This window comes from Schistocerca piceifrons, chromosome 3 (assembly GCF_021461385.2).
Source record: "Schistocerca piceifrons isolate TAMUIC-IGC-003096 chromosome 3, iqSchPice1.1, whole genome shotgun sequence".
Taxonomy (NCBI): Eukaryota; Metazoa; Arthropoda; class Insecta; order Orthoptera; family Acrididae; genus Schistocerca; species Schistocerca piceifrons.
Window position 1 is genome coordinate 31,130,504 of NC_060140.1, and position 13,788 is coordinate 31,144,291.

At 39.1% G+C, this 13,788-nt stretch overlaps 1 protein-coding gene across 1 annotated transcript in view; it reads left to right on the forward strand.

The window, feature by feature from the left end:
- Positions 1 to 13,788, forward strand: part of LOC124789721 (collagen alpha-1(XVIII) chain-like) — a 971,515-nt gene that overhangs the window by 772,069 nt on the left and 185,658 nt on the right. Inside the window, exons 11-12 of the mRNA XM_047257171.1 lie at positions 8,396 to 8,563; positions 9,558 to 9,675. Coding sequence (XP_047113127.1) covers positions 8,396 to 8,563; positions 9,558 to 9,675 — 286 coding nt within the window. The remainder of the gene's footprint in view (positions 1 to 8,395; positions 8,564 to 9,557; positions 9,676 to 13,788) is intronic.

Genomic DNA, 13,788 nt, shown 5'->3' on the forward strand with positions numbered 1-13,788 from the left:
AGCTGAGGGAACAGCCAATTCTCTAACATCTCCAGATACTGTAGTCCAGTTACAGTAGCACCTTCGAAGAAAAAGGGACCAAAAACTTTATTGGCTGAAATGGCGAACAAATGTACAACTAAATGAAACTTTATAGCTCCCTTAATTCGCCGACAGATAGTGCTTAGCTCTGCCTTTTGTCGTTGCAGAGTTTTAAATTCCTAAAGTTGTGGTATTCTTTTTGAATCACCCTGTATATAAATGATCTAGTAGAAAGCGTCGGATGCTCTTTAAGGCTATTGGCAGATGATGCGGTTGTGTATACCAAAATAGCAACGCTAGAAGATAGTTAAAATTTGCAGAACAACCTGCAGAGAGTTGATGAATGGAGCAGGATGTGGCAGTTGACCCTGATCGTAAATAAATGTGTTATATTGCATAGGAAAAGAAATCCAGTACTGTACAGCTACACTACTGACGACAAACAGCTGGAGACAACGTCTGCCGTAAAATATCTGAGCGTAACTATCCAGAGCAACCTTAAGTGGAATGACCACATAAAACAGATAGTGGGAAAAGCAGATACCAGACTCAGATTCATCGGAAGAATCTTGAGAAAATTTAACTCATCCACGAAAGAAGTGGCTTATAAGGCGCTTGTTCGCCAGATTCTTGAGTAATGTTCTTCTATCTGGGATGCCTATTAGGTAGGACTGATAGAGAAGATCCAACGAAGAGCTGCGCGTTTCGTCTCGGGATCGTTGGCTGGCGAGAGAGTGTTATGGAGATGCTAAACAAACTCCATTGGCAGGCGCTACAAGAGAGACGTTGTGCAACACGGAGAGAGATTTGCTATTGAAATTTGCGTATTGACCACGAGGAGAAAATTCGAAAAATTAGAACCAATACAGAGGCTTACCGACAATCATTTTTTCCACGCACTATCCACGAGTGGAACGGATAGCCGTACCGAAAGTACCCTACACCACACACCATTAGGTGGCTTGCGGAGTATGGTGTAGACGTAGATGAAAAGTAATATTGAACCTCCGCCGTAGCTGTCAACCCAAATGTAATTTTGAACAGACTGTACCTAGCTTAAAGGCTGCTGCAAGGGCGGAAATGTAGGGAAAACAAGCTCCGCCTTTTCCTCGCGGGGCAGTCAGCACATTGCCGCTATAGTACTACAGTGTGGTGTATTGTTTCTTAGCTGAGGTAGGCGATAGGCGGTAACATTCCGTACCGGTACCGGCACGAAGTCATCCGACTTCTACCGGTTCCTTCGCTCCCAGAAAACTGTCAGTGTCAATACCGTGCGTGTACTAGTGATGGGGAGCTCGTGAATGAGTCGTTCAAATGAACGCTTCCCTCCAGTGAAGTATGAACTAACCACTCAATTTCAATGAACTGGTACTTCAAACTCTTCACAGATAGCACACTCCACACTTTTTTCGAGTTCACTCACTCTCTTCCCCTCTCCGTCTCCCACTACATCGGCGCTACGTCACTTCGCTTCTGTCCTCCTCTACTGCCTGTCGACGAATCGAACGGTGTTTGTTGGGAACGATAGGTTTACGAGGGGTTGTGTTGGTGAGGAGCGAGAGGAAAGCAGCGTCAGTTGCTTCCTGCAGTGCTGACATCATTACCCGTGACTATTTGTGCAGTTAAACTTCACGTCTACGGGTAGCCTACCGTTGGCAGCGCTTGCAGACAGATGAATATTAAAGATACAAACGAAGAGGCTGGCTGTGTAAGCACGCACATCCGACATGAAAATAAATGTTTGTTAATAACACTGAAAGAGGGATTTTACCTGAAATCGTACCAATGACTACAGGTGACAGTTAACGTTTTGAATCTGAGGGTTATTATTCTCAAAAAAAGTAAAATCTACAGGAAAACTTCTGAATAATTACTTATCGTATGTATATAGACTTTGTGACAGTGGTAAACATACTCATTCTATTTTGGATTAAATTTTAATAGGAACATAAAATTGGGCTGCATTTCGTTGGTAGCCCTAGTTTTCAGTCCATGAATACAACACATAATGTTTCATTTGGCAGATAAAGACTTTTTTGGGCGCTCCATGAGAAAATCTCGAGCAAGATTAAATGTAATGCCTTCTTTATATGTGACAGGCTTCTCTGTTTATCTTTCCTTTGTCCCCTTCGACCATGCTCTATTTAACTCAGACGCTATAAGAGCGCAAAACGTTGCGTGCACGTTACTGCATAGTTCGGCCATCTTCTTCTTCTTCGGTTATCAACCCACAGGTTGGTTGGCAGCAGCACGCCATTCCGCTCTTTTGTCAACTTTCTTCTTCATATCTGCATAGGTCTGGCACCCGATGTCATTTATTACTTGTTGAATGTAGCTTAATCTAGGTCGTCCTCGGCGAGTTCTTCCTTCAATGATTCCTTCTAATATTCTCTTAATGAAATTGTTATGCCGTAAAATGTGACCTATGAAGGTTATTCTTCTTTTCTGTATATTTCGCCAAAGAGATCTGTTTTCTTTCACTCTTCTGAGGACATCTTCGTTTGTAGCCTTGTCTCGCCAGCTGATTTTTTCCATTCTCCGGTAGCACCACATTTCGAATGCCTCTAATCTTCTCTTTTCTTCTTTTCCACAAGTCCAAGTTTCACATCCGTAAAGGGCTGTACTCCACACATAGGTTTTCATGACTCTCTTTCTTACGTCTAAACTAACATTTCTACTCGTCAGTAAGTTTCTTTTTCCATTGAATGCTATTTTGGCAAGTTGTATTCTGTTTTTAATGTCACTTTTGCTCCTTCCATCTGCTGTTATTTTGCTACCTAAGTAGTTAAATTCTGTAACCTGCCCTAGTTTCTCTCCCTTTATTGTTATTCGTATGGGTTCATTGTAGTTCAGGGCGCCACTCACCATCACTTTAGTCTTTTTCTTATTTATTTTCATTCCATACTGTTCTTTTAAGGTGTTTTCCATTTCATTGAGTGCGGCTTCTAAATCTTCTTTCCTTTCTGTAATTATGGCGATATCATCTGCATATCGCAACATATCTATTTTCATTCCGTTAAGTTTTATTCCTACTTCAATATTCTCTCTTATTTTGTCTATTGCTTCTTGGATATATGCGTTGAAAATTACTGGAGATAGTGGGCATCCCTGTCTCACTCCTTTCCTTATTCTTGCTGTTTCTTCTTTGTTTTCCTTCTTAACTAAGGCTGTTTCATTTTGGTATATTTTAAAGATTATCCTTCTATCATTATATTTCAGACCAGCCTTCTTCAGAATTCTAAACATTTCTGGCCATACAACATTGTCAAATGCCTTTTCGAGGTCTACGAAGGCTATAAATACTTGTTTGTTTTTGGAAATTTGTTTCTCAATTATTAGTCTTAAAGATAAGATTGCTTCCCTCGTCCCTACACCGCTTCTAAAACCGAATTGATCTTCACTTAGAGTGCTATTCAATTGGTTTTCAACTCTTTTCAAAATTATTCTTATTAGAATTTTTGATGCGTGTGAAAGAAGACTGAGTGTTCGATGGTTTTCACAGTCCATAGTAGATGCTTTCTTAGGTATGGGGAATATGATGCATTTCTGATAGTCTTCAGGAACTTCACCTGTTTTGTATATTTTCTGTATGAGTTGCAGTAATGTAGCTTTCATTTTGTCTCCTGATTTCTTAATTAGTTCAGAAGGTATATCATCAACACCTGCCGCTTTCTTATCTGGTAGTTCTTTTAGTGCTTTTTCAAATTCATCTTTCAGAATTGTGTCCCCTAGTTCTTCTTTCTCTACTTCTTCGCTTAATTCTATCATATTATCTGTTAGAGGGTCTCCTTGATATAGCTCTTCAATGTATTCTTGCCATCTCTTCAGCGTGTCATATCCAAATAGTACCTTGCCCTCTTTGTTCTTTATAGTTCCTGAAGATTTTACTTTCCGTTTAGCAAAGTTTTGTTTTATTGTTCTGTAGGCCAAGTCAGTTTTTCCTTTAACCATGTTTTCCTCCACCTCTTTACAAATGCTGTTGAGGTAATTTTCTTTTGCTTTCCTAGATTCTCTGTTTATTTGGTTTCTAAGCTTTCTATATTTGTTTTCGCTTTGCTCGTCAGAGGCATTTTTGTATAGTCTTCTTTCTTCCATTAGACAAATTATTTCAGGTGTTATCCACTCTTTCCTGTTTACAGGTTCGGCCATCTGTTGGTAAAATTATGAAGTATTACGAAGGTTTATTGTACGAGCGAGGCGAAGCGAGCGTAGCCGCAGCTGAGCGGCGAACTGGGCAACTTAGCCAGGCTTCCGTACTTCATGAATGAACTACTTCATTTGAACGCTTCACGGCAAAGAGTGAAATGAATGAAGTAGTTCACGGGAATGAAAGAGTTCGACCCATCTCTAGCGTGTACTTGGTAGCACACTTTTACTTGGCCATTGTCTGATGATCGATGGAAGTCGGTTGACTTCGTGCCGCTCCGGAATTCTTGTGCACGCTGCAACCTTAGCTGTGCAACGGGATTGTGTGCTGTAACAATACGTAGCAACTATGAGTGTAGTGTTGGTCCTTGTATGCATAGTGATTGTTAATATTATTTGCCTAAATGAATGAAAAGGTTGGCCCTTCTAGCGACTCGCCATAAATCATCGTGTCGCCTCTGCGACTCATTACCCCATTACATGTTTGCTTCTCTCATAAAACAACGCTAGCTGATCTGGGAAAAGGGAGGTGGGCGTCTCTGCAGCAGCTATTAAGCGACGGGCCGATCGCAGGATTCATCTCGAAACATTGTGCACTCAGGGGAAAAGTTGAAGTGTGAGATGTTTTTAGTAGCAGTCAATAGCCAGTAAGCGCACGTGTACAAAAAAACGGATATAGCAGCACGAAGTTTTCCGACGTTTGCTGATCAAGAGCAACGGAGTTCGACGCTTACGAAGAAGTTTGCAAATAACGTTCAGCAGTTATGTCTGTGGGGCTGGAACCTCAGGATGCAATCCACATCTTCCCGTACGTCTGAACTTAGCAAAACATCTAACGTATTGTTTTTCAGAATCCAATAAGCACGCAAATAACAGTTGTGCCCATTTGAGTTTTCGTAGAGATTAGCACGTATAGAAGCAGACATTATTTTCTGTGCCTATATTTGTGTGGACGGGTGCTATTGGCTCAAAAATGAGGTTAACTGTGATTAATGTTCTCTGTAAACACTTATTGTTTCTATCCTTAAGCAAATAGTACTGTATGTATATTTGATATTTCTGCACAGCACCGACAATGTTGCTGAAGAATCAATTTCACAAAATGTCACATACCCATAGCGTAAAGATGTTAGTTGCAAAGGTGCCCGTATACGAATGGTAAAAAATACAACCAATAAATACGAAAAAGACTAGAATGTTTTATGCTGACGTGTAAACAATTACTTTTTAGTTCAGTGTTTGAAGTTAGAACAGAGGTCTTCCGTCTAAGACAAATATTTGTTCTCCTCTCACCCCTCCCAAGGAACCAATCTTCTGCTTCTTTGGGTGGCAGTATCTCCATACACATCAGTTGAAATTCTCACTGTGACTTGAAATCATTGTATACTTATCTTTAATTTTGCATGTGAATGCAATTAACACTGTGGCAACACTGCAGCTTCTCCCTACCCTCTCCAAAGCCTAGAGGGGTCATTGTGACACTTATATGACAACAATGTTCATAATTATTATTTCAAAATTGTATTTAGTTATTATATTTTTAAGATTCCACAGGATTTATTTGCCATTTAATATACATAATTGCAAATAAAATGCCACAGAAAACAAATACAATCAATTATTTAAAAAATAACCAAAGTTCACTGAAACCTGTAACTTCACATAGTTTTAAATGCATAGAAAAATTGAATTATTCCTGTTTACAGCAATTTTAACTAGTTCATACTTCTACACAGTTGACAGATTTGCATTCAGTTTTCTTTGTGCGTTTTCTGCAAACATCTTCTTGCAAAGAGTGCACTTGGAAGTAGTTTTGAATTTAAGAACTTAAGATTTACCGTGTGTCTGTGCTGTGTCATTTTCATTTTCATAATTGTCCGTGGTCCTACAAAGTGAGTGACTCTTCATCTACTTATGATGTAGTTCCTCTGAAAGTTGTTGAATAAAATGTCTTCTTTTGATCTCCACTCCAGTATCAGTTCTGAATACTACATTATGCATTTATTCCTGCTAAGTCGAGAATGTTGTAAAAGGAGTGTACTAGACAACTTGAGAAGGTCTTCACCGGATACTACATGGCCATGTTGTCTTCTTGTAATAATCTATAGGTTCATGAGTTTTTACCGCATTTTTATTTATAGTTACACTAGGATGAAAGTAACTAATTACTATAATGTTTTTCTTTTTTTTCTTTTTTCTTTTTTTTTACTTAAAGTACCATCAAGGAAATATCATCATGTTTTAAAAATTTTGTCGAATAGAGAGGTGCTTTCAAAGACTTCATAGAATGTCGTATTTTTCTTGTTGCCCTATTTATTGTTCGTGCAATGGGGGTTGACTTTCCGTCAGTTTGTTGGCAATTTTGAGGGAAGTGAATTAGTTATTTGTAGAGATGTTTGTGCTTCTGTATAGCAATGGTTCCTTAAGACACACCAGTACCTAATCTGAAACCCATTCATTTTGGGATCATGCAATACCCCTCCTAAGATAAAGGAAACCACTGAGAATATACTACTGTCAACATCTACCTTTGAGCAGTACTTTTGTCCATATTTGTCAGGCTTTGAAGCCATGAATTGTGTGAAACAACACCTAGCTTTACTCGGGATAGTTGCTCATCTGTCATTATGCCAGATCCAATTTTGTAATATGTGGTGCAGTTTTATATGATTTTTTTTCCAAACAGCAGAAGCCAATGCAGATTTATTATTCTGTTAATGTACAGTAGTTGTAGACTTCTCACCAAACCTCAGGAATCTCATAATTACTCAGGATCTGTTTCTACTCATGGTTTCTACACAATATGGTAGGCCCCAGGAGCTTGACTATAAGCTGTGGAGGTCTGTACTCCTCCATCCACTCCCACCACAAGCATATTTAATTGCAATAAATTCTTCTGTTTCTTTCATAATTGTCATCCAGTTCTCATTTCCTAGTACTGTGTGTGCCTCTGTTATAGTACGTTTCATAATGTATTTGATTATGAAATTGTCTATGAACAGGGGCCGCCTACTTGATACAAGTTCATCACTTACATTTCTTCTTGCATGTGGTATAAGTAAAGGATACTCTCAAAATATTATGACAAGGAAGACATCCACCTTAGGCACTGCTTCTGTCCAGACTGTACTGTCAGGAGCAACTTCTATGTATGTTACATCAGGTGATGAAGAAACAGTCACTTATTTTATACTCAGAGGAGCAGAATCATCTCCTCTTCTGTTATATGAATTTTCCTGACACATGAAACACAATAATTAAACTAACTTTAATTATACCAGTCTTAATGATGATATGGTAGAGAGTGGAAATCAGTAATAAATGATTGGCTATCAAAAATTTTAATGAAATGTACAACAACTGAACAACTCACCATGACACTTAGACACAAAGGCAAAGATAGCAGAGTCAAAGATCATAACATCAAAGATGAATAATAGTGTTCCAGTGGGCAATGGTCACCACACTAACGAATAACTGTAAAACTGTACGAAAGCTATTACCAGTATAAATTCTAATTTATGTACTGTAAAATTGTATTTAGGTAAGGGTACTACTATAATAAATTAGCAGAAATGACAATAACAACAACTTACTACACTTCAATATCCAAAGAGTCAGTATCATTACTATTAGATGAGTTATCATCCCTAGTTGCCTGATTCTGAATTGTCAGAATGAAGTTCACTGCCATCTGTAAAGTGACCATTGTTGTATAAAAAAAAAATAGCTTCAACAGGGCAGTGCATGAAATGAATGGACTGAAGACAGCAGTAAATCTTATTGAATCCATTGTTTTCCATTCATAGCATAATAATATGAACAAAAGTTAGTTATTAAATCTCATAGTAAATGAGATGAAGTTTGGAAGGGCATGAAATAAGCATAAGGAATACCAATAAACGAAAGTATAGGCTTATCTTAAGGGAGTCAATATGATCACTGTGGGCATTAAAGGTGTATCCTGCAAAAAGTCATGATCAGTTATGCAACATGCGCTGTTCTTCAGTATAATGAAAGTATATCCCAAACAAATAAAAGTCATAAGGGAATGTTGCTGAAATCATTGTGTGCAACATAGCCATCACTTCAAAACAAAAAGTGGTCATTTTTACCCCTCTGGGCCTTCTAATGTTAACAAATACTGCAGTTTTGATGCTCATGTGTGCAATTAGATAGATTCCATGTGTTCACTGGAGATTATTTTTCTTTGCCAATTCTTTTTCAGGAATTAGGATCGACAGGATATGCTTCATCTCTTGGGAGGCCGGGCAGTCCGGGTCCAAAGGGTGAGCCTGGGATTCCAGGCATCCCAGGACTGTCCGGTGAAAGGGGTGTTCCCGGCAGTAAGGGAGACAGGGGAGATGCTGGACTAAAAGGACCAAAGGGGGACAGGGTAAGTTCCTGACATCACGGTTACATCTCCACTGAATTTATGAGAAAATGAAAAGTACAAGAGTTGCAGGAAAAAAATAGAGTGCTACTTAACATATGGAAGACATGTTAAGTTGCAGACAGGCACAATTAAAAGACACTTGCTTAAAGCTTTCAGCCACAGATTTCATCAGCAAGAAAGAAACACACATGATTCATATGCACAAGCAAGCACACCTTATGCACACATGACCGCCAACTTCAGCCTCTCAGGCCAGAATTCCAACCTGAGATGCTGGATTTTGGGGTCATGTGTGCATGAGGTGTACTTGCTTGTCTGTGTGAATAGTGTGGTTTTCTCTTTTACTGATGAAAACTGTGACCGAAAGTGTTATGTAAGTGTCTTTTAATTGTGCTCGTGTGCAGCTGAATGTGTCTTCTTTATGATAAGTAGCAATCTGTCTTTTCCTACATTTTTAAACAATGGAAAATCCTGGATGGAATGTAACAGTGTCATGAAAAGAATGGTTGCTGCTCACCATATAGTGGAGATGCTGAGTCGCAGATAGGCACAACAAAAAGACTGTCAGAAAGTGATTGTTTGTTTGTGTGTGTGTGTGTGTGTGTGTGTGTGTGTGTGTGTGTGTGTTTTGTCTACTTCTGACGAATGCCTAGTTGGCCGAAAGCTCATTTTCAGACAGTCTTTTTGTTGTGCCTATCTGCGACTGAGCATCACTATACGGTGGGAGCAATTTTCCTACATTGTTGATATTCCCACCTGGAGTTTCCATTGTTTGAAAAGTACAGGATCCCTTTTCTTCCGTCATGCTGAATATAAGTACTGCTTTTTCTGTTTCCATATGATAGCAATGTAACATTTGTGAATTCTGTAAAAAACCAAACTAGTGAAATTATTATAATTATAATAGTAATAATAATTACTATTATTATTTAAATGGTCACTATTATTATTATTATTATTATTATTATTATTATTATTATTTAAATGATCACAGGGCCATCCAGGGCCTCAGGGTCCTGTTGGCTTTAAAGGAGAGCCTGGAGCTCCAGGAATAGATGGCATGCCTGGGTATCCTGGAACCAATGGAAGAGATGGTAACAAGGGACAGAAGGGTGAGTGCATTTCCATAGTTCATTGCTGCATGAGTGTCTCAGAGATTATTGTTTAATCTTTATAAGTTAATTATGCCATGCGTGATGCAGCACATTGGAAACTGCAGAGGAAAAGCTTTATGCATAGGAGTAGGGAGTGAAGGCTTCACTGTCACAGAAAAACAAGGATGGTGCTCGAGAGAGAAACTATAAGTATAATTGAGAAATAGTGCATGACAATTTCTGCTCCCATATTATTGTGCTGGAGAAGCTAGGTGTCACCAAGTAACTTATTAGTTGGGTGCTGCATGTCAGATTCAGATGCCCTGGGACAGAGCAGCTTCCAACTTGGCGGCAGCAGTGACAAGTAATGAGATAAGATGGCATGTGTAGTACAGTTGTAATAATGTATTTTTCACTAACAGAGTGTATTGTAATCCTAAACTGTCTCATTTCACGTCATAGAGACCATAATTATGATCCAGAGAACATCCGATTAACTAAATAACTAATGGATTTTTTTCCCCTGAAGTACCTTCCTTTCTTTTATAGATGAAGAAGAATCAAATCTGCCTGTGTTAAAAGTATAGGCACAGAACACATACTATCAAATAAAATCTGTTGAAATGATACATTTTGCAAGACATATATATGGAAATTCGCAGCTTATGGGTTGTAAATGCTTCTCCCCTTTCCAAAACCACAATCATCACATTATGTGCTTTGTTCCTCACATCAGAAAGAGGAACCAGAACACTATTAATACAGTGTAAATATGGAAAGCACTTTGTGATTGTTTTTCTTATAGAAAAAAATACTCTTTAAAATTTTATAGTACATTTGGTACAACATTGACACAAGAACTGCGGATTATGCCTGTCTTGTTGTGCATTGCACTGGGTTATCAGTGTTAAGCACAACACCTTTGAACAAATTTACTGGAGGCCTCTGTTTCGGGCTCTTTGCCCATTGCCTCTTTCATTGACAGTATGACCTTTTCACAACATTTGTGGCAGGCATTGTCAAAGAATCATTATCTATTGCTCATGGTGAACTGAAGTCAAGCTCACATGTAGAGATTATGCGTAGTTGTGATGGTATTGGCTGAGATTTTCTGTGCTCATCTGACTACGTATAAAGTTGACCCAAAAACTTGATCAATTCTTTGAGAATTTCAGCCAGTACCCCTAGGTAAACATCAGCTGAAGGACTCGAAACAGAGACCTTTATCCAGTATGTGAAGAAGTGGCCTCAGAATTTCCAATACGGGTGAACATTACTTAAAATATGAGTTATATATGTATTAGTAAGTTGGTTGGTGACAGATAGACAGCATGGGCAGAGAATAGTAACTGTTCATCTTGGCAAATGTCCAAGATGTTTTTTTGAAGGAATTGTGAATTCTGACCATCCATTCCAAGCTTGAGTCAAAATAAGGTCCTACAGTTTGGAAGCATTCATCTACTTTGCAATCAGAGAAATTCAGGGTCACATTATCTACAATGAGACTATGTTGTGTGCCATCGATGATATGTTAGTGGAATTTAACACAAGTGAGAAGACTGTCGGTGTTGAAACATACTGACACTATCTTCAAACTGTGTCACACTCTTTATGGCAAGCACTAAAATAGGGTGTTCTTTGACATTGTATGGTTCCATGGTTCAGTATCTGTTTATGCCAGGAGTGTACACCCAGTAAACAGTGTTCTCTGTGCATCATTGTAAATCTATTAGGCTAACAGTTAACTGAAGAAAGCCCTTGGCTGGCAGCTCTGTCAGCCTGAAGATTAGGTCAGCTAGTCTTGTACTGACAGGTGGACGGAGTCCTTTGAACAGGACATTTTGAAACTTGAGCTCTACAGAGAGAAGTGTGTTGAGAAACTTCGTTCTTATGCTGAGAGAAGTGTGTTGAGAAACTTGGCTCTTATTGCAAAAAGTTCTGTATGAAACATGAAATATTAATTTTGTTTTTGTCCATAAAGTTAACTGTCTTGTAACATATATCCTGTGCATTGTTTTTAAATCTGCATCCACGTCCATACTCTGTGAGCCATTTTGAAGTGGATGGCAGAGGCTATGTCCCACTATACCATTTCCTAGGGCTTCTTCCCATTCCATTCACATATGGGACACTTTGTAAATGACTGCTGAAACACCTTGAAATTTCCAGGAATGAAATTTTCACTCTGCGGTAGAATGTGCACTGATATGAAACTTCCTGGCAGATTAAAACCTAGTGCTGCTCCAAGATTTGAACTCAGGATCTTTACTTTTCATGGGCAAGTGCTCTACTGACTAAGCTATCCAAGCATGACCATGACCTGTCCTTACAGCTTTACTTCCGCTGGTACCTCGTCTGCTACCTTCCAAGTGTCACAGAAGTTCTTCTGTGAAACTTACAAGACTAGAACTCATAGAAGAAAGTATATAATGGAAGCATGACTTAGCCACAGCCTGGGGGCTGTTTCCAGGATGAAATTTCAATTCTGCTGTGGAATGTGTGTTGATATGAAACTTCCCAGCAGATTAAAACTTGTTGCCAGACTGGGACTCCTGGGCAAACTACCCAAGTTTGAGTCTCAGTCTAACTCACAGTTTTAATCTGCCGGCAAGTTTCATATCAGCGCACACTTTGCTGCAGAGTGAAAATTTCATTATGGAAATATCCCCCAGGCTGTGGCTAAGCCATGTCTCTGCAATATCCTTTCTTCCCGGAGTGCTAGTTCTGCAAGGTCTGCAGGAGAGCTTCTATGAAGTTTTTAATGTAGGAGATGAGGTACTGTCGGAATTAAAGCTGTGAGGAAGGGTCGTGAGTAGTGCTTGGATAGCTCAGATGGTAGAGCACTTTTCTGCTAAAGGCAAATGTCCCGAGTTTGAGTCTCGGTCTGGCACACAGCTTTAATCTGCCAGGAACTTTCATATCAGCTCATACTCCACTGCAGCATGATAATTTCATTTGGTTTAAATAATGGTTGCCAACCTTGCTTTGGCTTGTGAGATAGGGCTAAATTTCTCACACCTCCAAATTCAATAATGAAAAACTTTGTAACTTGATAAATTTCGGGAACGATTCTGAAATCCAACCACTGGAGTGAAATATGTTCACTGTTAACAGCCAAATTCAAATTGAAGTGTTTGGTTGATGTCAATTAACCCATCACTTGTATCAAAACCTACCTCCAGCTGGCTAATGACTCCATGCTCTGCTCTGACACCTTTCTCTATCAAACAGGTACACACACACTAATCCACAACACTCACCCAAAAAAACAGCAAACTACCTAAGCAGAATTCGATGCCAGTGCACAGAAAGACACTTTCGAATCGTTTGTAGGCTTTCCATACTGTGTAAGTACCCTTATTGATTATGAAAGCTCACTAATCCCAGACTTCAAATGTTAAGCACTCTAAAACAAAAATATTTCCCCAGAGGGCCTATGACTCACCTTCTCATCGCGTGAGGGCTGTGGCAGACTCCTCCAACTTTATGAGCTCCAAATCCATGCCACGATATTATGTAACAGATTGGCCTTCCAGCGAATCCAAATTAGGAGCAGAATGTAGTAATTGTCATTGGCTAGTTCCTGCTCCTCCTTACACCGTTTCTGTAAGGTACTGCCTCCTAGCAGGTCTTTAAGGACTTTTTCTGGATAAGTTGTTGGAACCAACAGCCATCACAAGGAAATTTCTGAGCCTCTAAGTCAGCCATGTAAGTTCCGACCACAACCCATTTGTGAGAATTAAGGAAAGACTGGTCTTCAGTTGCAGACTGAAGAAAGCCTCCTTCCCCCAGAATCCAATCCTTTTATAGACAACATCCAGAGGAACAGTACACAAGCATTGCCAGGAAATGAGGTGCTACAACCTCTGTGTAGGTGTTTTCTTCGAACAATTCCTTGTATATGCCACTATCTAGTATTTATTAGATCACCATTTGTTTCACCCTCATTCTGAATAAGAAAAACACTCCTTGTCTCTTGTAGCAGAGCCTTTCTCAGTTGGCTACCCATTTCTCCCAAAGATATTACAGCTACAAGCATCACTATAATTTCCAAAACTTGTATGCTGTAATGGGAAAAGGTCTTGACAATCTTTAGAAAAGTCAGAAATTTCCATTAAAAGTAATATAAAT